This window comes from Chanos chanos, chromosome 3 (assembly GCF_902362185.1).
Source record: "Chanos chanos chromosome 3, fChaCha1.1, whole genome shotgun sequence".
Taxonomy (NCBI): Eukaryota; Metazoa; Chordata; class Actinopteri; order Gonorynchiformes; family Chanidae; genus Chanos; species Chanos chanos.
This window is the reverse complement of record NC_044497.1, coordinates 40,162,609-40,187,850: the sequence shown is the minus strand read 5'-3', so window position 1 is coordinate 40,187,850 and position 25,242 is coordinate 40,162,609. Positions and strand designations below refer to the sequence as shown.

The window sequence follows — 25,242 nt, the reverse complement described above, 5'->3', positions numbered from 1 at the left end:
TAACGTAATTTTATGTCTAACTATATTTAAGCGATCCTTAATTCACTGAGTAGGTGCATGTACATAGAAACCATGCCATAGACAAGGTGAATGAAAAACCTCCCACTATGTGAACTACAGCCTCTGAAACTGAACATTTGGTCTGCCTTTAATGTAACATTTGGAAATATTTTTAGCTTCCAGTCACTTACAAAAGTAACTGGAAGTAGACATATAATCTACAGTCTGCAGGTTGTATAAGATGTCAGTGAAATATCCTGATAAAGCCACCAGCATGGATGAACATATTATCTGCCACCACAAACAAAGAGAAGAGATATGAAAGACCGGCTGATGGTAAAAGAAGAATTCAGGTTAAGCAACCTGTTGCTGATACTACCTGAAGCTCAGGCATTAAATCAAAGAGTTTATAGAACTTCTATATGTTGACAAACCTGCGCCATGGGAACAAAGTCTTTATTCAGACACAAATACAGTTGTTTAGTACTTAAAGTGACCTTTAAGTTGGCAATTAAAGTACCTTCTGAGACAGTTTGTATTTGTATATTTGGGAGTCATCCATATTACTAGCATCTAATTACTAGTTTGAAACGCTAGGGCACACTTAAAACATCTCCACACAAACTAATTTTAACTGTGTTTTGTAAAGCATACCATATTCAATATGACTAAATGTAATTTTTAAAATCAGAATCATATATTGATACAAATCTTATCAAAGCTATTACATCAAGATAAACATCGTATTGTGAAATAAGTATATCATCTCATGCCTACGATCAAATGACCTTGGTATATAATTTAGGACTATGTGTAACACGTTGAGTATCCCCTATCCGAAATGCCTGGGACCAGGAGTGTTTCAGATTTTGGATTTTTTTAGATTTTGGAATATCTGAATAAACATAATGAGATATCTTGCCAACAGAGCGTCAGAGTGCCACATGGACAAGTGAGGTCACTTTTCCACTTGTGGCGTCATGTCAGCACTCAAAAAGTCTCAGATTTTGGAACATTTCAGAATTCGGATTTTTGGATTAGGGATGCTCAACCTATATATGAAAATGGATTCAGGATGGGCCAAATTAAGCTCTTCCAGTGTTTCAGCATTAGAGAGCAGAACAAGATCTGCTCAAATGTTTTATTGCATCTTCTCCCGTGTGTGGGGGGTGTGCATGTGCGCGTGTGGCGCACGTGTGCTTCTCTGTGTGTGTGTGTGTGTGTGTGTGTGTGTAAGTTTGAGAGTATGTGAAGGTTTGTGGGTGGGTGGGAGAGAACTCCAAACACACTTCTGAGTCTTCATACAATCTGTATCAAAAATAAACAAAGCACTGAGAGGTCAGTAAATTCCCTGTTGGCCTTATAACATAGAGCAGGTCCTGTGTTTTGAAAAAGTGAAACTGCACAGGAGCAAAGCTGTGGATAATGACCAACTGTAAAAACTTTATACACTTTGGCAGTTCCCTAGTGCTCCAGTATAACTTGCATAACATGATGACAGTGAGAAGACAGTTTTTGGACCATTTTGATTTTCTGAAAAACAGTCACAGAAGTTTGAGTTTGTTCTAAGTGGAAGTGAGCATTTCAAACATCCCTTAACCCCTGCAAAACAATTCATCTGTATGTTGCAAACACGTTTGTACTTTAACATGCAATGACAAAATCTTAATGTTTGTTAGTTGGTAGACTGTAAAGATATGAGCTGGAATGAATTCAGGACTAGAGAGAGTAGCCACGAAGACACCTCTAGTTCGACATGAAGAGTTCATAAAAGGAACATGTGGTCTACAGTTTTGAGTTCCTCTGTACTAGCTGAGCACATGTCTATAAAACCGGTCCCAGATTATGTTTGCCGCTACTAAAAGTATGTACAACATCAGTTAGGCAAACCATCTGCATATCAAACAAACAAAACATAAAATCAAACACACACAATCTAGGGGTCTGTTTTTTTACTTGAAGGCATCAGCGATCGCCAACAGAACAAAGGCTCTGTATTTCATGAAGGAATATCCAGGAGAGATCATAATGAAGTCAAGCTAAACAAGCAAGGTTCTCAGTCAGAAATGCTGAAATAGAGCACAGACATTGATGCTATTTCAACTGTCTTTCGAGTTACACACACAAAAAGCTGTTTCTCTAGTTCAAAATGGTTTGTATTGTCAATGTGTTTGCCTCAGCAAAATTTGTTTTTAATGTCTTCTCTCAAAAATAACTGAAGTGAATAATAATTATCTTCTTTGCTGCAGCACCCTCAGTTACTTCTGCAGGTATCAACATGTTCACAGAGCCAGGTAAATAAGAACTCACTTTTGTACATGCATCAAATGTACGTATAACACAAAGGTTAGATTTGGCTAGTCATGCTCAGAGGCTGAAACTAGATGTTTCTTTGAGTTGATGGTGATGTGGATATCTAAGAGCATTAACATCCAATAATTCTAATAAAGCAGATCATGAATATCAAATAAAAGTCATGATGAACAACCTGAACAGCAAACATGCTGTGTTCCACTTGTACGTTTCTGACACTCCATCAACTGACTCACAAGAAGATAATAACCTTAACCCCTAACAACCTCAGCTTGTGGTGTGTCTTTTGGGGGAGCCATGTTGGGGGGCAGACATATCAATCATTTGGCTCCCTATGTGGTCACTCAGTCATGACTTAAATTGTCTTTGCATTTAGAGGATGACATTCACTTTGTTCTCTTCATCTCTACAACTGTATAGCAAATAGGTAAAGTTATATGCTTATGTTGACAAGTTACACAATGCCACCAAAAAAAGGCAATTATTTTAAAGTGACAGTCCAAACACAAACAGACTTTAAGATATTACCTCTGATTACAGTATACCAAATGTTTTGATCGATACCAATGTAACAGTTCTTAACTGTGAACTTTAGAATTGGCATGGTTACACCCTCTTTGCCCTTGTCTGCACTCTCTCATTGTATCATAATGCTCAACCACCACCCCCCACACACACACACATGCACACACACACACACACACACACACACACACACACACACACCTCTCTCACATCTCATTCTGTCCCAGGTTACAGCAAGCTTGGCAGGAGAAAAATTCAGGCTCCCACAGGACTCCCTGCATGCACCATCAGAAATGCTGTGGTCATCAACATGCAGAACGTTGCCCTTGTCACTGCCAACACCTTTGATAAACTTACCATAAATTTACATGCAAATGCAGCATTCAACTATATAAAAGCTATAATTTCACAGTGGTCTTAGAATAGGAAGCCCTCAGTCTTGGGTATTTTACGTTATGCTTCTCGAAAATCATGAGATTTGTTTCCCTAGACTTATGACACATACTGGCACGTACATGCTTGTGTGAGTTTGTAATTCTGGTTTGCGAGTTGTTTATGGAAATGGTTTGTCCAAAAAAAGACTCTTTGAGCTTCAGCTGATACTAATTTACATGCACCAAACAGTTTTGGCTACCTGAAGTACTAGTCAAACACTGCCTTGTCAAATCACATGCACAATCGCCAAGCTTGAAGTTAAATTCATCATTATTCCGTTCCTCTAACATAGACGGCTAGGGGGATTTTCAAGGTTGCCAAATAAACCACAATAGTCAACAAACTTAAAATAGCAAAACATTTGATGAGGGCAAACATGACCTGTCAAAGAAGCTAACTGTCTCAGATGATGACTATTTTAACAATATTTCAGGTTATTTGTAGGGACAGGTCAGAGTTGTCAACACATTGATTAATCTTTTAAAAAATTCTAAGTCAGGTTCTGAACCATCAGTTACCATTTTTAAAGCACTATTTTGAAACCTCCTATGAAAAATCCAGTTTGTTATCTCTAGTGTCTGTCCTTAATTTGGCTAAATACACTCACCTGTAAAACTCTCCTTTGAAATATATACAAATCCCTATTTCTAAATATGTGGTTGTGAATCATTTTTCATTATCTTGCAGAGCAAAAATCAGTAACCAGCATTCACCTGATTTAGTGAAAAATGTTGAATGGATGGGGATGCACATCCAGTTTCATAATTGTTGTTTTCATCACTGAGTGCAAAGAAGCTTTCACTATAAACATGGGCCCTTTTGAAGCATTTCATAAATCCACTCCAACCCCTGAGCACCAGCTATGGTTGTGTAACATGTGTAATCCCTTTAGAGATCCAGGTCTCAGACTGCATATAAGCGAGGGTTTGTTCATGTTGAATATGCAAACACTTGGCCCACACATCTACTGTTATGTTAATACTCGTCCTGTGTAGCCAGCTTCTGCAATTCTCCACCTCAGAGTTTTAGCACTGCTGTAGGCTTGGACTTTATCTTCAGAATTAGCATTAGGTTTCCAAATCAGCTTGTGCATAATGCTATGCTATTTATACAACTCTTTTTTTCACTGGTTTTTTTTCCCCCCATACATAGTTCAGCTTCGCTTCGCAGGAAAACAACATGAAACATTTGAAATAAACTTACTGAGATATGTACTGTTTTTCACTGCATAGAAGTTTGTTACAGTGAGGCAGCAGGAGTTAAATTAGGAGACTTTTGATAGCTCCCACAGCAAAGTTCCTGAGCAGCTCTCAAACTTCAAAGCTCTGTTGCATTTATACAAAAAGAGACAAAAGACTGTGCTTGTTTGTGCACCATCTTACACAGCCTAAGCAATAAATCTGTAACAGAACTGTAACAGACTCATCTCTGCATGCGGATTCTACGGGAATCAGTATGGTCACTCTGATCATTTGGCTATATGTTACTGAGAAAGAGTTTTTATTGATGATACTGTTCAAATCTGCACATAACCACAAACATGACAAATGCTTGAGAGAAGTACATGCCACATGTATTGCATTCAGGGCAACTTTACAAACGAGCCACCATGCAACTGAGTCACTGTCATTAAGAGTGAAATGCATCAAAGAGATCAAAGAAAAAACAATCAAGAGTAGTACAAGTGTGTAGGAAGTATTTTTGTCGTGGGGGAAGGGGAACTGAATAATAAGACTTGAACACTGTAAAGATCATATATGGGTAGGAGGAATAAGAGGCCCTCTCACCACTGAACCTTCCAGAACAAACCACCTCCCTGGCATGTCGTTGTGCAGCACATAGCTTACTTCAGACCCACACAAAACTTAAAAAAAAGAGGAAAACTACACGAATCACAAGGGTGATCTAATAAATTCTGATGTGTCAACTTTGCTATGACTCTGCAAGATCAGTGGATTGAACAATGCTACAACAGCTTTCATTTATTGGAACGTGAGAGGACCGGGGGAGAGAGGAATAATAAAACTTCATTATAGTCAATCTAATCAGGCCCAAAAAACCTATATCATCCTTGTTTGACCACAATAGGCTTATATAGGGGTTTTTTGGGCTTGATTAGTATTAGTGGTACCAGGGGTATGTGTAGGTAAGCTGAAATCAGTGCCTGCTATAGCAGTGCAGCCAATAGGAGTGCTTCTGTGGAGAATGCATGCATAGCTTAGTACAAAGAGTCCCTCAGTGCCCTCTGCTAAAACTCTCATTAGCATGCCCTGCTCCAGCTAGCTCCCAGTGCCATAAATCATATGGCTGTCCTCCACTCTTGAATAAATCCACAGTCCCACTCACTGTGTGTATGTGAAAGAGCGAGAGAGAGAGAGAGAGAGAGAGAGAGAGAGAGTAAATAGTGGAATCCTATGCCATTTAAAAAATAATAAACACCAAGGCCTCCCAAGACTTTTTGCAGGTTTGGTTGACTTTTCCAACCACGGAACCCAAGGTGTACTGCTCAGCGGACAGCATTCTGAATAATGTGTCCTTTACTGAGAATATACCTCATGACCACAACCCCAGGCAACTTCCTTGAACCCAACCTGTCCACAATTACATAATTCCCAATAATTCTTCAGTTCTACAGATCACTATTAAAAAATACAGATATATCAAGCAGATTCACAAATACTGAAATGCTATCTACTCTATACCTGTAAAATAATTTTGTACATGAATGTTTAGTAAACTAAGAGTACTGAGGTCTTAACACAGTAGGTGCTTTGTTACTGATAATAACAGAGGATTTCATCCATTTGAAAATAAAGAACAAGGTAAGTGGGGAGGAAACGTTTACTGAAAATGAATGAACAAAATTATATTATTATATAATTTTGATTCATTAGTATACTGTATGATTAATATACTGGTATTATCTTAATAATATTGGTATATATGCATACTCAAATGTATGATATGTAATATTAATGTACAATATTCAAAAACCACAAAATATTTAAAAATCTGCTGGATCGTCATAGCTCCACATGACTGACAGCAGTGCTTAGTGAGCAATGCTACATTTCATTTGGAAGGCCATGAGCTGAACACTATTCCAGCGAGCTTTGTTCCAGTGTCATGTTGACACTGAACTTAAGACAGCTGGCCTGCAGGAAAAGAGATGAACAGTTCTGTTCATTCCAGTCCCAATGCACGAATTCAGCACATTTGTAAAGAATCAGTTTGTTTCCCTGGACACAAACATATGCTTTATTTAAAAACCGTCAAATGTCATCGTCTTTGAGACCCTTTTACAATTTGCCCCAGCTTCAGTGCTGATGATACAGTCTGCATACTGAAATGCGTAGGAAAAGTCAATCTCAAACAATAAGACCTCAAAATAACAACAAGGTCCACACAAACTGTGCAAAGAAGAAGCAATGCATACCTTCTTAAAACACTGACATGAGACTCTTTTACTGCACTGACTCAACTGTAACTTCTGATATATGATATGCCTCAAAACTTTTCAAAGTCTATTTCTTCTGTCTGTCTGTGCTCTCCAGGGTCACAGTGTATAGGATTAAAGAAGATGTCATTAAAGAAATTTCATACATATTTTCACTTTCACAAAGTATAAAGGAATATGACCACCAACCCACTCACACAGAGATTTCACACAGATAGAACCAGATCCACTCTCTCTCTCTCTCTCTATGTGATTATCTCTCCCAAACTCTCTCTCTCTCCTTCTCTCTCTCTTTACATGCAGTCCCTACTGAATGCAAAGCTGGCGAGACAAAACTTGCTGTCAATTCTGTCACTGTCACACACACACTTCACACACTCTCTCTCTCTTTCTCTCTCTCTCTCTTCCTAACATGTACACACAAACACGCAGAGACAAACACACACACACACACACAAACACACACACAGTTTCCCCAAAGCTTAGTGGCACACTCCTGGTGCTGGGTCCCAGACATTACTGCTTACAACTATATTCTATATTCAATATTGTTATTGTTACATTAAAAACTGCATGCACCATGCAAGCTTTGCTTTGCTCTGTAGGAAAATATTCCTCTCAGAATGTTGCTTTGTTTGACTCTTCTTGATAAAATGTACCGATCTCATGGACTAGGTGTTTTATGTGAGTTGAAACATCATTATTTTCAACTCTGTCGAACATACTGTGTTTCTAACAGCCCGGCAACGAACAGTGTGATAAAACAGATGAATATTTAAGTGATGAATAAAACATCAGCCCGAGTCATGCATATGAATGGTATGCCAACCCCAAGGACTGCCCCTTTCATCACATCTTAAGTGACCATGGCAATTTGGAGAGCTATACATATGGATTATCAACTCTCAGTGTCTGACATCAGTGTGAAGTTATGTGAAGCTGTTCACTGGCATTCAACTGTTTTCTACATCTGAAGCTCTATCCTACTGAATGAAATCCTCAGAGGCAGAGACAAAGACAGTACTAACAAAGCAGAACACTCTTGAGATCTGACTCCAAATATGGAGAGTTATTTACACACTTGATATCTACGAAGGAAGAACATTTCATTGGATGTTCTCCGAAGCTAACTTAGGACGAATGACAAAGATTTACAAATGCATGCAGATACTCTAGCTGCAGACCCAGCACTTTCTCGATATGTTTTCATTGCAGCAGAGAGTCCAATGAGCAGGTTGTGGAATGTACAGCACTCTTCACAGAACAAACAAAGCAGAGAACAAATTATCCATCACAGAGTCAGAGGGAAGAGGAAAAATGTGCATTCCTCGCAGAATCAGCACAGAGTACCACTACAATCAACATTACTTCTGGAAGCTTATAAAACCATTTGTATGAAACTCACAAGAAAAGAAGAATCTGTGCGGTCATTTCACTCGCTGCACCGGATGTTCACTTTGACTTAGCAGTCTGTACCTAAATACAGAGTTCATTTGGGGTCAAGTGCAGCTGTTTCAAGCCCCTCCATGCCAGAGGGTCAGTGCAGTGTGACTTCGCACACACTAATGTGTGATGTTGTGGATGTGAAATGCTGATGTCAATGCAACCAAATCCACTTCTGGCATTACGACCAACGTTACCTCAGCTGCTGCTGCTTCACTGAAAGCCTACATGGCAAACAGCAGCCCTGAACCAAATTCTAACCCAACACATACATAGGAGTCAGACTCACCATAGCAAATGCAAAAATATCAAGACTCTTCAGGATCTGGATTCTTTTTGGCAACAAGTGTGTATATGTGAAGCTTTCTGTATGTAATATGCATTATAACAACTGATGAAGTCTCAACAGCCTTTGATTTTATTTGGTAAATTTTTGTGTCTGATAAAGCCTGATCAGAACCTGTCTGTGTCTGTGGAGCTCTTCCACACAAGGGAGGCCTAATCACAGCTTTTAGCAGATGTTCACTTTGGGAGAGGAGAAAGCAAGCATGCGTTGGTTTTTGTGCTTGAGTATGTGTATGCGTGTGTGCGTGCAAGCGTGTGCACGCGCACCTGTGTGTTCAAGACTGTATCCACTCTTCACAAATACAGTCAGAAGGGAAATGTGTACAGAGGCGACCAGAGTAAATCCCTGTTTATATCATCACCTGTCTTGTGGAAGGGAGACGAACGGCAAAAAACAAGCCGAACACTTAACTTTCACTTGACCAAATGACCCATGAATGTAACTGCAAATCTGTCGAAACCACAGTGGAATACAGCCCATCAAAAACAAATGATGATGATTTGCCGTGAAAATTCAAAGTACAGTCAAGGTCACATGGTGCAAAAAATACATTACAGTCAAAATACATGCTCAGTGCGAGCCTGACTGAGTATATGTTTACGTTTCATTGCAGGTGATTATCTCCGGGGAGCTTGAGGAGATTGGCCTGCACATTTCTCACTGCTTGTTAGTTCACTAAACTATGAGAAATACACATTTATATCAGGCAGAGTGAGACAGCAAATGAAAGAGAAAAAAAAAAAAGATAAAGAGAGGAGGGGCAGGGAGAGATGGACAGAGTGAAAGAGAAAAAAAATAAAAAGAGAAAGAAAGGAGGGGCAGACAGAGATGGACAGAGTGAAAGAGAAGGAAACAGTGGGCTGGGCTGTTACATGTCTGGACAAGTGGTGTTCTGTGTCTGGCATACATCTCTGTCCACAGTCTGGTGGCAGATGGAGAGATTAGCACTCTAAGTGGAGCTCCAGAGGGTGAGTGAGTGGAAGTGGTGAGGGGAAAATCTCACAAATCATTGTGTTTACCATGCCTTGCAACTTGGCACATTTTAAAACCACAGCCTTTTGCAACTGCGATGTGTTAGCGAAAGATACTTTCTTTTGAGGCTAGAAGGAGAAGATGCTCAAAGCCTCAGCCTCTTGATATTATAAGTGTCTACTAAAAACAGGAACTACATAAACTGTTTTCTGACGTTAATCTCATAATCTAAAAACCACATTACCTCTATCAGTTGAACTGTTAATCTGATATTCTGAATTTATCCTCAAAACACAACTCATGACTATGGAGCAACACATTTTCAGCTTTCAGCATCATGCTGTCCATTTGGCATGCTTTCAGAGCATGTCATGCCTTTGCTAGACATAGCAAGATATGTTCTCACTGTGTCGTGCCTATGAGTGAACCATGAAACACACATGTGCCTAAAGTAATGTACACACACGCACACACGTGCACGCGCACACACACACGCCCTTAAAGAGACACTTGCATACAAAAACTTTGAAAAGCCACACTGATATGGAAGAGAACAACAGAAACAGGAAATGAATGTAATCATGCTAGCCACTTGGACTACAGAATGGTGCTCCAGTTTACAGAAAGACTGCTTAAATCAGGTATTTTCAATGTGACTTTACAATAGATTTGATTGGAGACTCCAGATGGGAATTTGACAAGACCCAGAAGAATCACACTGACATCTGAGTTTCTGGTGAAAGTCAATGTTTTCTGTTATTTTTAAGTGAGAAGTTAGTTCTGATTCTCAGCACTTTCTTTTGAGACAACAAGCAAACACGATTTTCAAAATCAGACAGGAATGGCACATTGTGCCAAAAGGTTCAAACTCTGGATGTGAATCAGTAGCAAGAAACATGTATTCATTTTTTTTTAAAAAAGGCAGTGCTAGCTTATAGCACGTCTGTTTTGAGACTACATTTTAGGAGTTACTGCAAAATCATAAAATATCAAATTAACTCTAGTATAACGAAAAAAACCCCCACTATAATATCAAAACCTTCACATAACCCACATATTAAAAATTTTTCATCTGTTGAAAGTGGATTAAATATACATATATCCGGATTTTAAATAGAACCCAGATTTGTAAATTCTACACTGGAGTCCTTTGCAGTCACCCCTCACCACATTTAGACCAAATGAAGCAGTAAAAAGAAAGAAATAAAAAATTAAAATACAAATGAAAGTATGTAAAACCCACCAAGACAGGCAATGAATTAAACATCACACAAGTGAACAGATCATCTCACCACTGCTGTGGAATCTCATCAGTGTCGGAGATAAAGACGAGAGCAGACCATGATACCAGCAAGGGCTTTAACCCAACTACAGCCTCAGGGAGACTGCGGGAGCTTCTCTTTAATCAATATGCAGATGAAGTTTCCCAGACCATGAAAGTAATTTCAGTTTTGTGGGGGATTAAACACATTCAGATTCAAACAATAATGCAACGTATGTTGCCGCCAATTTAAATCCGTAATCTGCGACTTGCAATTCAATACAGTCAGGGATTAAAGGAACAGGAGTTAGCTGACTACAGTAAAGAGTTTGTACAGAGTAGAAAACTATGGACTAGGGTAACTGCACAATAATACAGAAGTACTGTGTAACTTTCCAGAAGGTCAGCTGTGCAAGCAGTGGTTTGTCTATTGTGTAAATGACACAAAATTGTTGAATGAAGACACACTGACTCTAATGTTCCTTAACTTTATACATAGGAAGGGCCGTCTGTTTCTCTGTATATGAAATCTGGAATTGCAGACAATGTTAAACAGTCCACGCTCAGACAATTTGAGATACAGCTGGAGAACTTAACTGTTTGGCAGTCTCGCTTGGTCTTTTGGCTTGTCAGCTTCATTAATAATTTAGCTCTTGGACAGAAGTTAATAGAGAGATAACACAAACAGTCACTGTGATGACCCCTGGGCCTGGACTTGAATGCCATTAAGGGGCTTCAAATTAAAATTCTGAAATTTCTGTAAGAGAACCAAACAGCATAATGATCCATATCTGTCATGCCCAGATATCCTGTGGGTCCACAGTTTGACCACAGTCTCACAGAGCATGCAGAGAATGAGACATGAGCCTTTCGCCGCTTTCGGCTTTCATAGGCATGATCGCTGTATTGGTGGATGTTACACATGGCTGGGCTGGATTTCAAAGACCAATCTGATCTTTATCCCTTCAGGGTTTAAATGCACCACAGCTGTAGAGGGTGGATACAGATTTTAGACCTGCAATTTCAACTTTGCAAAGTAGCAGTTGTTAAATACAGAGACAAAAGAATGGTGAAGAAAAGTCAAAGGCCACTCCTTTGCCAGATTTGCATTTTAGAGTGGTATTGCTGTCTTGAAAAAGTAAATGAGGCAAATCTTTATTTCATTCAGTTTACAATCCTCTTTTTTTTTTCTTCATTTTCTGGCCATGAGACGAGTCATACTACTGTGTGTCGGCTATTGGCAGGTAGCTGTCCTCAGCAGATCACTCCAGAACTATGTCCATTTTATTAAGTGACATGCATGATATACATGATTCTATATATGGGAACAACCAACATAAGTCATAAAAGATAACAAGATTTGTTTAAGTGATGCACATATTATCCATAAGATGATGAGAACTCTTCAAAAGATTCACAGAAAATTCTGTAAAAGTGCCAGTTGAGTCCAAGGAGATGACATTAATATGAATATTATTCACTAAAGATGAAGAACACTGTGCATGCCAGAAATTAATTACATCAATATTAATTTCAAGGTCTGTTAAAACCCATAATAAATTGCATTATTTATAACTGACTAAAAGAAATAGAGCTACAACTCTCCGAGCACTGCGTTACCATACTGGATTTTATCTACATGGTAAATGCTGATTTAACCTTTTCTCCACGAGTTTCTGATGTAGATAACAAATCATGAGAAAATAAATGAATTCACAATGTCTAATATAAAAAAACAACCATACAGAAACCAAGACAGTCAATAAGGCTATCATTATTGTGTACATCTTAAAGGTTTTGGGTGTTTTAATATAATTAGATCAAACTGAGTCTCTACACTGTTCCCTCCTGAAGTTGAGGGTGGGTATGAAACACACAGCCAAAAAGGGGAAAAAGTGGAAAATATTACAATGGGAAAAATACACTGCCAAGCCAAAAAAAAAAAAGTGGCTGTTTGGATTTGGAGCCTCTGGAAGCAGTGTTATGATCTGGGGTTGCTTCAATTGGTCAGGTCTAGGCTCAGCAACGTTATACGGCAATAAAACTAAGTCAGCTGAGTACCTGAATGTACTGAATGACCAGGTTATCCCATCAATGGATTTTCCCTTCCTTGATGGCACGGGCATATCCCAGAATGACAATGCCAAGATTCATCGGGCTCAAATTGTGAAAGAGTGGTAAAGGGATGATGAGGAATTATTTTCACACATGAATTGGCCACCACCGAGTCCTGACCTTAACCCCATTGAAAGTCTTTGGGATGCGCTGGAGATGACTTTATGGAGTGGTTCGACTCTCCCTTCGTCAACAAGATCTCAGCCAAAAATTAATGCAACTCTGGACAGAAATAATTGTCGAAACAATTCCATGGCGAATGCGCGCCATAATCAAAGCTAAAGTCCGATGAAATATTAGAGTGTGCGACTTTTTTTTGGCCAGGCAGTGTATTACTATGAAAACACCTCTGTCCCCAGTGGCCATTACAAACCAGGATTAATGAAATCTGTGAAAAAACAGATACTCCATTGGAGTCTCAATTCTCAAATCCCAGAATTGAAACACAAACTGATGGATATTTTTTCAATGTTTCATGAAAATATCATATTCTATAAGTCGCTAATGGACTGATGATGGTTTAGTTGAAAGCAAGCTCAGGGTTTACTGCCTCATACACACACACACACACACACACAGACACACACAAACCCCAAACACATGCACACAAAGAAATATTATTTTGCAGATGAAACAGCTGAGGTCACAAATATAAGTCTCTGGGTTTCCCCAGGTGTTTCTTGGCAATAAAAATGTCTTGGGGTGAAGGTTTAGTGAAGAGCCTGAGGGCACACACAGGTGCAAGGCAGACTATGCTAATCTGATCAGTCATCTTCACCTGAGCTACACAGTCATGCACCAGCTCATAATAGCTCAGTTGCAGAGACAATTGAATCTTAAAATAAAAATAAATACACATAAAATATTAAATAAATTCAAACAACATACTTGTGGAAACCAAGAGTCACTAAAGTTACAAAATACTGTTACTGTTACTACAAACCGAAATGTGACCTTAAGATCCATCACTGCAAGGTGATGGATGCTTTTTCACCTACATGCATCTAACAGGGTCTGCTACAGTCCAATAAGAGACAGGTTTTAACATAGAACATATCTCTGAGGACAGTCCATACTCATAATCCTCCCCAAGTCTTACCTCATAGGACCAGACACACTGTGTGCCTCCGAAGCGCTGGACACAGCGGCCCACCTCCACATCCTCATGGGTGGTGTACATCTCCCTCAGACAGGCTCCAATGTGGGGAACCATCCTGCGCAGAACCTCTCGGCTGAAGATCATACCAGGGCCACCCATGCAGAAATTCTCCCCTGGCTCCAGCGCCAGCTTGCCCTGCTCCTGTGTGGTGCCCTGTCCAGTCTGCCCCAGGTACAGTGGCTTACTGCTGTTCAGAGACCGAAGAAACAGCTCCAGCTTCTCTCCTACAGGGATATATATGATGAGTGTAAGAGGCACAGAAAAAGGGAAACACAAAAGTGAGAGTGAGTGAGAGAGAGAGAGAGAGAGAGAGAGAGAGAGAGAGAGAGAGAGAGAGAGAGAGAGAAAGATATACTGAAAGGGAGACATCAAAACTGATCCAGGGGTCACATCAGTAAGACTTGTTCACTTTGCACTTCTTTATTTGTCGGTGTGATTACAATAGAATGAATACACCTGAAAAACAGAGAGAGGCAACAGGACTGACTCTGTGCCAAATAAATTTATGGGGTAAAACACAGATGACATACATTCCATTTAAATCCAGGGCAGTCCGTCACTACCTCAGTGTGTGTGTGTGTGTGAGTGTGTGAGTGTGCGCATGCACACTTGTCTTAGTTTTTCACATAAAAATCCAGGTCAAATGCCACGTATCAGGCAATTTCAAAAACATAGGTTTCAAAAACAAAATCTGTCTAGGTTTCAAAAACATAGACAGATTATATTTACAGGGGTTCATTTAAAGTAACAAATTACTTGTGGTATATAAATTTCTTATCAGTAATAAGGCATAATAAAAGTGCATAGGAGGCATGATGAAGTTTGGTACCCAGCAAAGTCACCAGATTTAAATCAGTTTTCAAAGTGTTTACACTGTCCCAATCTGGCCAGTTTGAGATAACAGAGACACTCTTAGAGCACCACTGGTTTGCTGCGATATTACTGCAAACAAACAGCCTAAATGATGGGCAATTTACAATGTATTGTTGAAACTAGGAAACGAACTATTCAAAATCGAAACTGATATGGACATTCTCAAGTGAGACACGCATGATGTTCCTCGTTAGGAACATCACTTTCGACCTCATTAACACATTACATCGCACTATTCTTTAGTTCTACAGGGGTTTTGGCGCTCTAATATTCTTTACTGTTCCAGTTAATAATTGCTTGTCAAAGAGCTCCTCGGGCAGTGACCATTCTTTGAACGGGCTGTCTTTTGGAAACGTCTCAAATCTTTGTTATAGGTTGAAACCCGTGGATTTTAACGCATGTCTCTAAGTATCCCCTCAACAGCAAGTGCTCGGGAATAATAACATCAACACGCATTCACCTCGAATGTAGACATCGTCGTCTGCCCTCATAAACCATTCGTATTTATCCAAGTAATGGTCGTGCATGTACTTTAGCATCATGAAAGACTTCTTTTGTGGCGGGTATGAGTCGTCCACTCCAGCCAACGAGACCACGGGCAAAGGACAGGGTAGAGGCACCGTTTCGGAACCTTCACTGGAAAAAAACTCCACCTTCCCCGGTATCGAGCGAGTCCATGTCCTGTGTGCTGCGACGGCCCTTGAGTCCAGGTACTTTTTGGCTGTCATGACACCCACGTAAAGGAAAAACTTGGATCTGGGGATAGGTCCTCCCCCGTCTCCACTGCCATTACCAGTCCTGGACAAGCTCTCCTCCTCCTCGTTGCCTTCCTGACTGGACAAGGGAGTCTGCTGTTCCTTGTGCCACGCATTACTAGTTGCGCTGTTGCCGACAGCTTCGGAAACTTTACTGGCGGGATTGCTGTAGTACGAACACATTGAAGACTTTCTCCTTTTGCCATTGATGTCCACTACCCTTGGCACAACAAGCCAAGACGCCGCTGTAAATCCCAGAACGACTCCGACAATTACGCTCATCCACGGTCTTCTGGACCTTACTGCCATGGTTCATTTAATACAGTAGATAACAGACACTTCAAAATAATGTGAGGATATCCTTATCTGAATAGTGTGTTGTTGTTCCGCTCTGGCTGATTTACAAACATAACATATGAGAAGTACATTAGTAAGCAAATATTCCTGGCTGAGGGTAATAGAGCTCCCTTTCAGTTATGCTGGAAATGTACCCTATTCCCAACGAATCCAACACGCCGTTTGCCCGATCGCGGACGACAGCCATCATGCAGTTCAATAAAATACTATTACACGTAGCGAGAGGACTGCCTTTGCAGTTTAATTGCAGTGTCCTGCTCGATGGAAGAAGTTAGTGAGCGATCCATCTCTGTGGTGCATATTTACTCCATTGAAAACACGTTTCCTTTTAAAAGACAAGAATATAAAAAGTTGAGTCTTCCTATTTTCAGGAGAGACAGGCGCTCCTTTGCTTCCATCGTAAGGTTAGAGTCCTTCTTGCACTCTCAGAATGTCACAAAGACAGTTTTCATACTTCAGGGCAGTTATTAGGGAGCTAGCTTGCCACCCAGCTGTTTCACTCTCCACTGACTCGCCATTTTGTTCGAATGGGTAAATAAGTTTTCATCTGCCTCGTAGGTCTTCCATATTTTCTCCTTTTTCTCAGCGACAAGGTTGCTTCGATATCGGCAGCCTAACCATAGTCATAGCGACAGAAGTAACGGGGAGTCGTTTTCAGCTTGTCACAGTTTCTGGGCGGAGCGACGCAGACTGGTCGTTCCTCTTCCCAAGCTGACGTCTTCAGAGAGGTCCGCTAGAAAGGTCTGCTACATCACTGGCTAAATTATGTTGACTTTGGGGTAGCCATGCCTACAACGGAGGAACGGATACGAGAGCAACTGAAGTTAAGAGAATCGCCTGTTTTCTAAATCTGTCAATCTTACCAATCCTTTTGGTTAGGTCTTTCCTTACAATAACGCCAAAACCCGCAATTTTCCCAAGTAAATATTTAAAAAGTATGTCGTGGTTTCTGTCCTGCTTCCAACCGTTGCTTGCTTGTTCGGCCCAGAATGTATCAGCATTGACAGCTTTGATCTAGTTTTCACGTAGGCAGACAGACAAGAGACAGGAAAGTACGGTTGAATCACGGACTGATAAAGATAGGCATTTTCGTCTCTTATTTATCAGTAAAACTGTAATTGATATCTCATGGACATTGAAAAAAACAAACGGAAGCAAAGAACATGAAGGAAATCTTGATAGACTGTCATTATTTAATCTTTATTCAAATTTCACACTCAAGGGCACAAATTGCAACTGAAATGATCGTGGGAACTGTGCCCTTCTGGTCCCAAATAACGTTTTTGGTGTTGTCTTGCCACCTACTGGACCGGTGGAAAAATAACGCTCTGCTCTTCGAAGTCAAGAGAGGTATTTGTAAACATAATACTTTTTATTGACCAAAGAATCGCAAATATATCCGCCAGCACATTACATGTTTGTTTTAACAGCAATAAAAAATAAAAACAGATGTTCACCAAAAAAAAAGCATGTGTCACTGGAGTCTTAACAAAATATTGGAAATGTTGGGAAAATTAGAAATATGAATGAGAAAAGGAGCAGAGCAGCATTACAGCACAGTGCTATGATCTATCTCGACATGCTCCATGCTCCAGTCCGTCTCTGACAATTTAATAATGGTACTTACTAATGCACAAGCCTAGATTACTTCTGAGGGTTCAGGTCATTCCATTCCTGATTCATAATAGGTCCTTCTTATAATCACTGCTTGTTCTGTGTGTATGGGTGAGCTGATAATGTCATCATGTACCCCTTTGTATGTTGTGTATTGTACTCTGTACGGATGTTCGCACTCTGTGTTTGTGCTCTTTGCCTTTGTAAAGCATTTCAGAGAACACAAGTTGTTTTATATGTGCTTTATAAATAAAATGTACTTACTTACTTTACTTCTCAGTGCATCACACTTTAGCCACTACATCATACTGTGGACGAGAACATTTCTTTTTATCCACAGATTTTGGAAGTTCACCCAAACTGAATTATCTTAGGTGTAATTTTTTAAAAAACAGAGAAGGTTGTTTTCATATGTATACATATATACATTTACTCTAAATCTATCTGTTAGCCCAAATTACAGGAGTTGGAATTTTGCAGAAAAAAAAAATTACAGCAATTTCTATATTATTGTAATTAAGAGAACCCCCGCTGGGAACAGGATACTCATTAGAAGGCAGCTGAGGTACTTGGCATAATTTTAGGAATCAGTTTTTACTTTGTGTAACCACAACTGAAACTGCAATGACCACAAGCACACACACTGACAGAATAACTAAAATCAATATTTTACAAATTTTGCTTCTTTTGAGTTCCTCCTCCTTTTTCTTCAATAAGGAGTCATAGCCTGGAGTATACAGGTCCTCCAGCCAAAAATTCAGATCCTTAGGGTCATCCTACAAGACAACAGAATTATAAGTAGCCATTTTCCACTGGACGATCTGTCAGAAATACAGTTATATAGCCCTGTTTAATATAGTGTGATAGCCACGGCCAAACCGAACATAAAAGGAATGTGAGGGGCTCATAACTCTGTGCTGCCCATGCTATAATCATTGATGCTATTATTCATATAAATATTTCATGATATTTTAGCTGTATCTTACTTTGCTTTCTTTTGAGTACATACTTTCTGTTATCTTGTGTGTAACAATAGCTTTAAATTCGTAGTCCTAGCAATGGTGTGTTGTTGTTTGTTTATACCTGTGTTGATGGCTGTGTATACCCATTTCAAGAGCAAACAAGACCAATTCAAATGTGGTGCGTGTGGTCTCATTACTGCATTTATGTGGTTCCAAGTTGCCAGTACCCTTGGGAATGCTGGTTGGTTCCTTTATTCTTTGCTGACATTAAATATATATTTCTGTGTTTTTTTATGTCTACCCCCATGCAGTTTCTTATTCTAGATAACTAACTATTAAATATTGCATATACATGTTATTTCAGAAGACATACCCTGATTACCCCGCTATGCTACCTTAAGTCTAATTTTGTGCTGATATTTGTTCTGGTTGCTTTTGTTCAATGGCTGCTTGAACAGGTTTTTGTAAGTCTCTTTGTCTTCCAACCTTTTCTCCATTTTTGCAATGCAAATTAGCAATCATAACATAAAACCCTCACTTTTAGCACCACTGCCTTTGATTTAATACCCTCTGTCAATTACAACATGGTGGTAGTAGTAGGATTCAGAAGCTAACAAGTAGCAACGTTTTTTTTGGATCATCTCGAATCAAGAATATTTTCCAAAAGCTTAGAGACGTTTTCCAAATTTGCTTTGACATAGAGGAGGAGTATGAATCACACATGCACCATGAAATAGCCTGCCAAGAGAAATGGAAACTCCTTCAAAACCAATTCTATATTCAGACTGAGGTTCACATCAAGACCACCCAGTTACTATACCACAGGTAGGGAGCCATTGTGCCAGATTTCAACTCTTCCATCTTGTATTTGACGCAGACTATGGCCATACATACTGAATTACAGGCAGAGGTGCCTATAACTTTACTTTTCTTTGAGGTACATTTTTGGAGTAGACCTGGGAAATCCGTATGTCCAAGACAGAGAGAGGGCAAAATTAAATTCTGAAGATGAGCTTGATCAGGAGGTACCCTTAGGTTTTAAGGTCCCTCATAACATTATCCAACTGCAGAAATATTATCTAGTATCAGCTGTATTATGTAAGCTAATGGTAGTAACAAAGCAGTCAGACCAAGCAGTGAGTCAGTATAGTCCTGGAGGTTTGGATCTCCAAGATGGGGTGTTGTATTGCCAGCAGGGAGTAAAGTATTAAATGGTTGTCCCTAAAGAGGTATAGTTCTTACCTTGGTTTCGTTGGGCAGGTGTCCAAGAGAAACACAAAACCACAACATGCCTTCAGGTTCATTCAGTGTCTTGCACAGATACTGCTAAATGTCAACAGGCAGAGGTCCTCCTGAAAGTTTTTGTTGAATATCTAGCTGTTACAGGTGTTCCTACTGAGCCATAGATACTGAGCCATTTCATGCTTGTCATTACTGATTATGCTATAAAAGCACTGTGACAGGCCAGTGGTCAGAGCTACCTATTTCCCCATGAGCTGACAAGTGACAGATGAAGACTCCAGGATGGCTAAGCAGCCTAAGTATTAAAAAGAGACTTCCAAGACAATAGAGGTGCTTGATAAGAGTGCACTTACAGTTCCCAGGCCAGTGCTTCATTCATTTAAGTTGTGTACTGAAATGTAGAACGGTGGTCCTAGGAAGCTCCAAACCCACAACCTGTCTCTGTCCTCACACTGTGACTGGCTTTCCCCCCCTGATGAATTGGGATGAGGGCATGTCCCAGTGCAGAGTCCGAGGGGCATAATAGACCTGAGCTGCCCATGATAGTCAAGGTCCCTGCCACAGTCTCACTTCTGGCCATCTCTACTCCACTTTCAGTTGTCACATAGAGGTTAAAGAGAGGGTACAATGGTCAGAGACAACAGAACTCTGCTTGCTAATGGCCTCCCCCATAGCCCTTTTGGTTGAAGAGACTAAGAGTATGCACCAATGTACAAGAGGCAAAAGCCCCTCCTGAGGAACCTTCTCGTACCTCTTCAGCCACTATAGAGAAGTGATTGCCAGATCCTTCACATCATCAGGTAAAGTATCCGATAGGGTTGAAAACTGGCTACCACTCTTGACAGAGATCTTGGAGGACTTCAACATGCACACCTCTGAAAAATGGCAGGACAAAGACAACCAGACAACCCCTCCCTACATTTTGGAGAACCTCAACTAATGCTTTTTCTGTCCATGTAGTGGTGCCTGGGGGTCAAGAGGTCCTTGGTGTATAGATCTAGATCTTGGAGGATTTTAGACAGCAGCCATGACTTGTTTCTCAGATGCCTCCTGAGGAGGATCTGACCTCAGGGCCCCAAGCTACACTGTCATGCAGAGGTCCAGGGGTGCCTAAGCCTAAGGCTGCTAGTTCCTGCAGCACCACCAGTGATCCAGTAAGGCTTCATTTTGTGGTCAGTAGTCCTTATGGGATCATCCAAGGTCAGGGAGGCCCACAATTGCTGATCCCCATGGCACCACATACGGTCCAGGAGGGACTTGTGTCTGCACAACCATCCAAGGTGGATCCTTGACCCTGATGGTAGCTGATTCACCCAGCATTTCCACATGGTATGACAAGCAGTGTTGGAAGTAACGCATTACAATGTAAAACGTTACTGTAATTCCACTACTTTTGGTAGTAACAAGTAACGTTATTAATTACCTTTTCAAAATAAATAATGCAGTTACGGTTACAGAGATTTAAATGGGCTCATTACTTTTGTCTTGCGTGAAAATATTAATGGACAACTGCAGACTATAGCAGACAAATATAGCCTATTCCCCCAATTTCCTGTTTATGATTTAACTTAACCCGACCTCTGGTGCCGCAGTGAATGAGTTAATCGATCAGTCAGCATTAGCCCACACAATAGCCAACAGTTCGGGCAATGTGAGGTTGCTGTCCTGGAAATACGGACATTATTTTTTCCTCCTCGAGATCAAGGACAAAAATATACTGGAGAGTTGTAGTCCATGTGCAGGTGTGAGAACTTTATCCACATCAAAGAATAGTTATTCTAATCTCCTGAAACTCCCGGTAAAACAACACAGTTCTACAAAGCTAGTCCCTTAGTACTAGCGCCGCTGACCAAGGAGGAGCCACTCCATCCAAACAGCCAAGGCTTGATTTGCTTGGTATGCATTAATAAGAGAACTGAAGCAAACATTTATAAGTAACGCAAAAGTTACTTTGCCTAGTAACTAATTACTTTTGAAAGAAGTAACTAATAATTGTAACTAATTACTAATTTTCAGTAAATAGCACAACACTGATGACAAGCCACAAGTCGTTGGGTAGCCTCTGAAACCAACGATGAGAGTCTCACAGGACTATAGAAGAAAATATTGGACAGCACTTAGAGAGCAAGTTCTGAGTCAGTAGTTCAACCATTTGTATTGTGTGTAATATAGGCCAAATGAGGCACTTTCTTTTAGAATTGTTTTTGAAAATGTGAGTTCAAAAATGCCCAGATTTGACCTACTCTTTCCCCCCTGTGCTCCTCTTACTCCATCCTCCCACCTTATATGTGACTTGTGACTCCTACTAGGACTGTTAAAACCAGGAACCATCATGCTTATCACGCTGCCAGCTGAGACCAGCAAATCACTGGCTGAATGATACACCCTTTTGAGGTGACACGAAAACTTGTGCCCATCACCTACAAAGCCTTCACACCCAGACAGACACATTCTAAATAGGCTCTTCAATATGCATTTTTGGTGCATGAAAACTATTATCATGCTCAGTTAATTATCATAGTGATCACTGGTAGCTTTCAAACTCATTCTTGTCTCATTCTAGCTTGTAGCATTTGTGTATTTGTGTTCAGAGAGAGACATAGCCACCAAGAGACATAAACACTCTTGCAGTGTTAAGAATCAGGTGTCTAAGTGATTTGATGAGTCATACTTGTATCCTGTGTCCTTCAGCTAGTCTCGATCTTACTTACCCTTACTCTTTTTTTTTGTACAGCTTAGATACAAAGAATTTTCAGCAAATATTCATTCTACTTCACTTTCTATCCCACTCAAGGATCATATCAGCCCTAGGTGAAAATGTGTTTGAGGTAGGTTAATGGTTTGGCCTTATTTTATTAGCCTTACATAGGTCTTTCTGATTGTTCTTATCTTAGATGTATATCATTCAGGCTACATTTTCAGGTAGACTAGAACCATATACAGGATGACTCGATACAATACATTTTAGTGTTTCCAAGTCTTAGGTTTATGGCTTCCTGGAAAGTTTAATGTTATATCTATGTATGATAATGTAGATAAGCCCTTAAAAAAATGAAAGTACAGTTCATTAAGGGGGTAGGGGGACAGAGGAACACCAAAGATAGATAGATAGATAGATAGATAGATAGATAGGTAGATAGATAGATAGATAGATAGATAGATAGATAGATAGATAGATAGATAGATAGATAGATAGATAGAAAATAGTACCAGGTCCTATCAAAAACCCTATCAACTGGGTTTTTGGGGAGGTTTTTTTGCCCGCCATGAGGATTAAGTCAGGGGGTGCCGTCCTGTTTTGTTTGTTGTGGGCATATAAAGCCCTTTGAGACTGTAAACAGTGATATTGGGCTCTAAATAAATTTGAAACTTGAAACTTGAAACTATCTATCTGTCTGTCTTCAACTCTCTGTTGTTTTTGCGCTCCTTATCTTGAATCTCACATGCACAAAACAACAGGGGCCTTCTTTTCTGTAAGGCCTCGGTTTTGCACAGAGCTACGACACTGAACATGCCAGCCTGTCTGAAATCCAAAGTCTGGACACACTTCTCAGTGTTGCTGATGTTATCAGTTTCTTAAAGGTAATGGGTACTTCCTAAAAAGGTAACCTGTACTGAATTCCTGACAGGACATGAGATCTTTAGTAATACGACACAGGTAGTGTATACGTACAATATCAGAACTTCGTGGTCTCACTCGTTCAGTTAAGGTTATAGGCCGAGAAAGCAAAATTCCCAGGGAAAGAAGCATGGAAGAACACTACGACAAGGCTATTCATTAAAATACAGCAGAAAATATTGTCAAAATATTGTTTTGCACTATGTAAGAGGCCATTTTCAGGTTACCTACCAAAAGTAACCAAAATTAGACTGGTTCCCATCAGCACCAGTAATGATGCCAGCTCACTGAATACAGGGATTGCAACTCTGTAGTGATGCATCATACACTTTCTAATTTAATAAGGCCTGTATACCGTACCTTTAAATAGCTTTCTATGTTTGAGTGCACTGAATGGTTGTTATACTCCTGAATGGTCCAGGAAGGCTTGGTCTTGTGGATCTCTTCAGTGTCCATTAATTCACTGTCAGTGTAAAGAGGGTTGGTTTTGATTTTCGGCTTCAAGGTGATCGGGGTGATGTGTCTCTCCAGTTCTCTGTCTCTGAACTTTGGACTGCTCTCTGAAGATGAGTGCTGTTCCTTCAGACCTCTGTGCTCTCTCTGATAGAGAGAGAGAGAGAGAGAAAAAGAGAGAGAGAAGGAGTGAGAAAGTGAGGCACGCACACACACAATTATGCATGGGCTATGTTGGGCTATGCAGCTCAATAAGTTTATTGATATCTGCAGTTTAATTCATGATAGTTTTTCTTTTGGGAAGCTGAAAAAACACTTATTACATCAAGCTTATAATTTTTAAGTCTCTTATATGCTCAGTCAGACTCCTCAAGTCTGAGAAAGTGAAACGGTTTTATCATACATCCACAGTAAAAAAACAGAATACTCATGTTCAAAATACAATGTATTTACTTCACCTTAGAAAGAGGTCAGTTCACATGCCTGAAAAATCAAGTCATTTCAGTTGTTGTGAGCATGAATAGAAATGACCTCAGCAGCTGACAGTCATTCCGTGTTAACCTATCTTATAAATGAAGTGTGCAATACAGAGGGAAATTATAACTGACTTACATTGAGATTCCTTCTTGTTGGGTGGTACGAATCATTGCTGTGGTCACAGTTTTGTTTGTTGTTTTTTGTTTTAAATTTTGTTTTACATTTTGAGCTACATGTTTACTGTTCTGGAGCACTGAGTGCTCTGGCACGCCAGTGATTCTTGTAAAAAAAAAAAAAAAGGTTCTCTCACATTTTTAAGACGCTGTTTTAATTTATGCACACGTTACAGTATTAAGTATGTATGCGTAAAAAGGGCAGGTTTAAAACACATATTGATTAATTCCAGTCCTCACAAAAAGATCCCTTTTGTTTCAGCTCCAGCATTAACCAAAAACATTCGGCTAATACATGGTCCACGGGCCTACCTGTGAGTAGACTCTGTTCTGCCACTGCCTCTGGCTTGACAATGCTGCTCCTGCTGCCAGGCCCACCTGGAACATGCCGTGAGTGGCTGGCAACATCCCCACATCCAGCTGCAGGAACTTCTCAGGATGGTTGTTGTTGGGCAGAACGGTGATGTCCATGTTTTCACTGGCTTTGCCACCTGCCAGTGACGAGCAGTCCTCACTACGGCTATCAGCAACTGAGCTGATGCATTATTCATGAGAAGCCAGGTGTCACTAGCACACTAGCGTGTGTGTAACCCTATCTGATTCTGTTAAAAGAACTCAAAGGCCAAAGTCGAACAAGGCTTACCAGGTTTCTACAGCTGATTCAAAGTTACTGGAGTGGGTTAAAAAACTT

The 25,242-nt window shown here is 40.1% G+C and overlaps 2 protein-coding genes across 7 annotated transcripts in view; both read right to left on the bottom strand.

The window, feature by feature from the left end:
- Positions 1 to 15,963, bottom strand: part of chsy3 (chondroitin sulfate synthase 3) — a 76,963-nt gene extending 61,000 nt beyond the window's left edge. Inside the window, exons 1-3 of one of the 6 annotated variants that reach the window (XM_030769818.1) lie at positions 15,764 to 15,963; positions 15,360 to 15,697; positions 13,967 to 14,250 (exon numbers count right to left, since the gene is read on the bottom strand). In XM_030769818.1, the coding sequence (XP_030625678.1) occupies positions 13,967 to 14,250; positions 15,360 to 15,697; positions 15,764 to 15,963 (822 nt within the window). Of the gene's footprint in view, positions 1 to 13,966; positions 14,251 to 15,359 lie in introns of all 6 variants that reach the window. The other 5 variants (XM_030769819.1, XM_030769820.1, XM_030769821.1 and 2 more) reach the window with 5 other exon arrangements.
- Positions 15,964 to 18,212: 2,249 nt separating this feature from the next.
- Positions 18,213 to 25,022, bottom strand: minar2 (membrane integral NOTCH2 associated receptor 2). The gene is made up of 3 exons (XM_030767853.1): positions 24,864 to 25,022; positions 23,809 to 24,048; positions 18,213 to 18,401 (listed from the first exon to the last, which is right to left on the bottom strand). The coding sequence occupies exons 1-3, from the start codon at positions 25,020 to 25,022 to the stop codon at positions 18,213 to 18,215; spliced, it is 588 nt and encodes a 195-aa protein (XP_030623713.1).
- Between the last annotated feature and the right edge of the window lie 220 nt (positions 25,023 to 25,242).

Coding starts and splice junctions, on each gene's coding strand:
- minar2 (XM_030767853.1), bottom strand. CDS start 25,022: ATGGACATCACCGTTCTGCCCAACAACAACCATCCTGAGAAGTTCCTG. Junction 24,049..24,863: donor AGAACAGAGTCTACTCACAG/GTAGGCCCGTGG, acceptor TCTCTCTATCAG/AGAGAGCACAGAGGTCTGAA. Junction 18,402..23,808: donor ACATAGAAAGCTATTTAAAG/GTACGGTATACA, acceptor GTTGTCTTGTAG/GATGACCCTAAGGATCTGAA.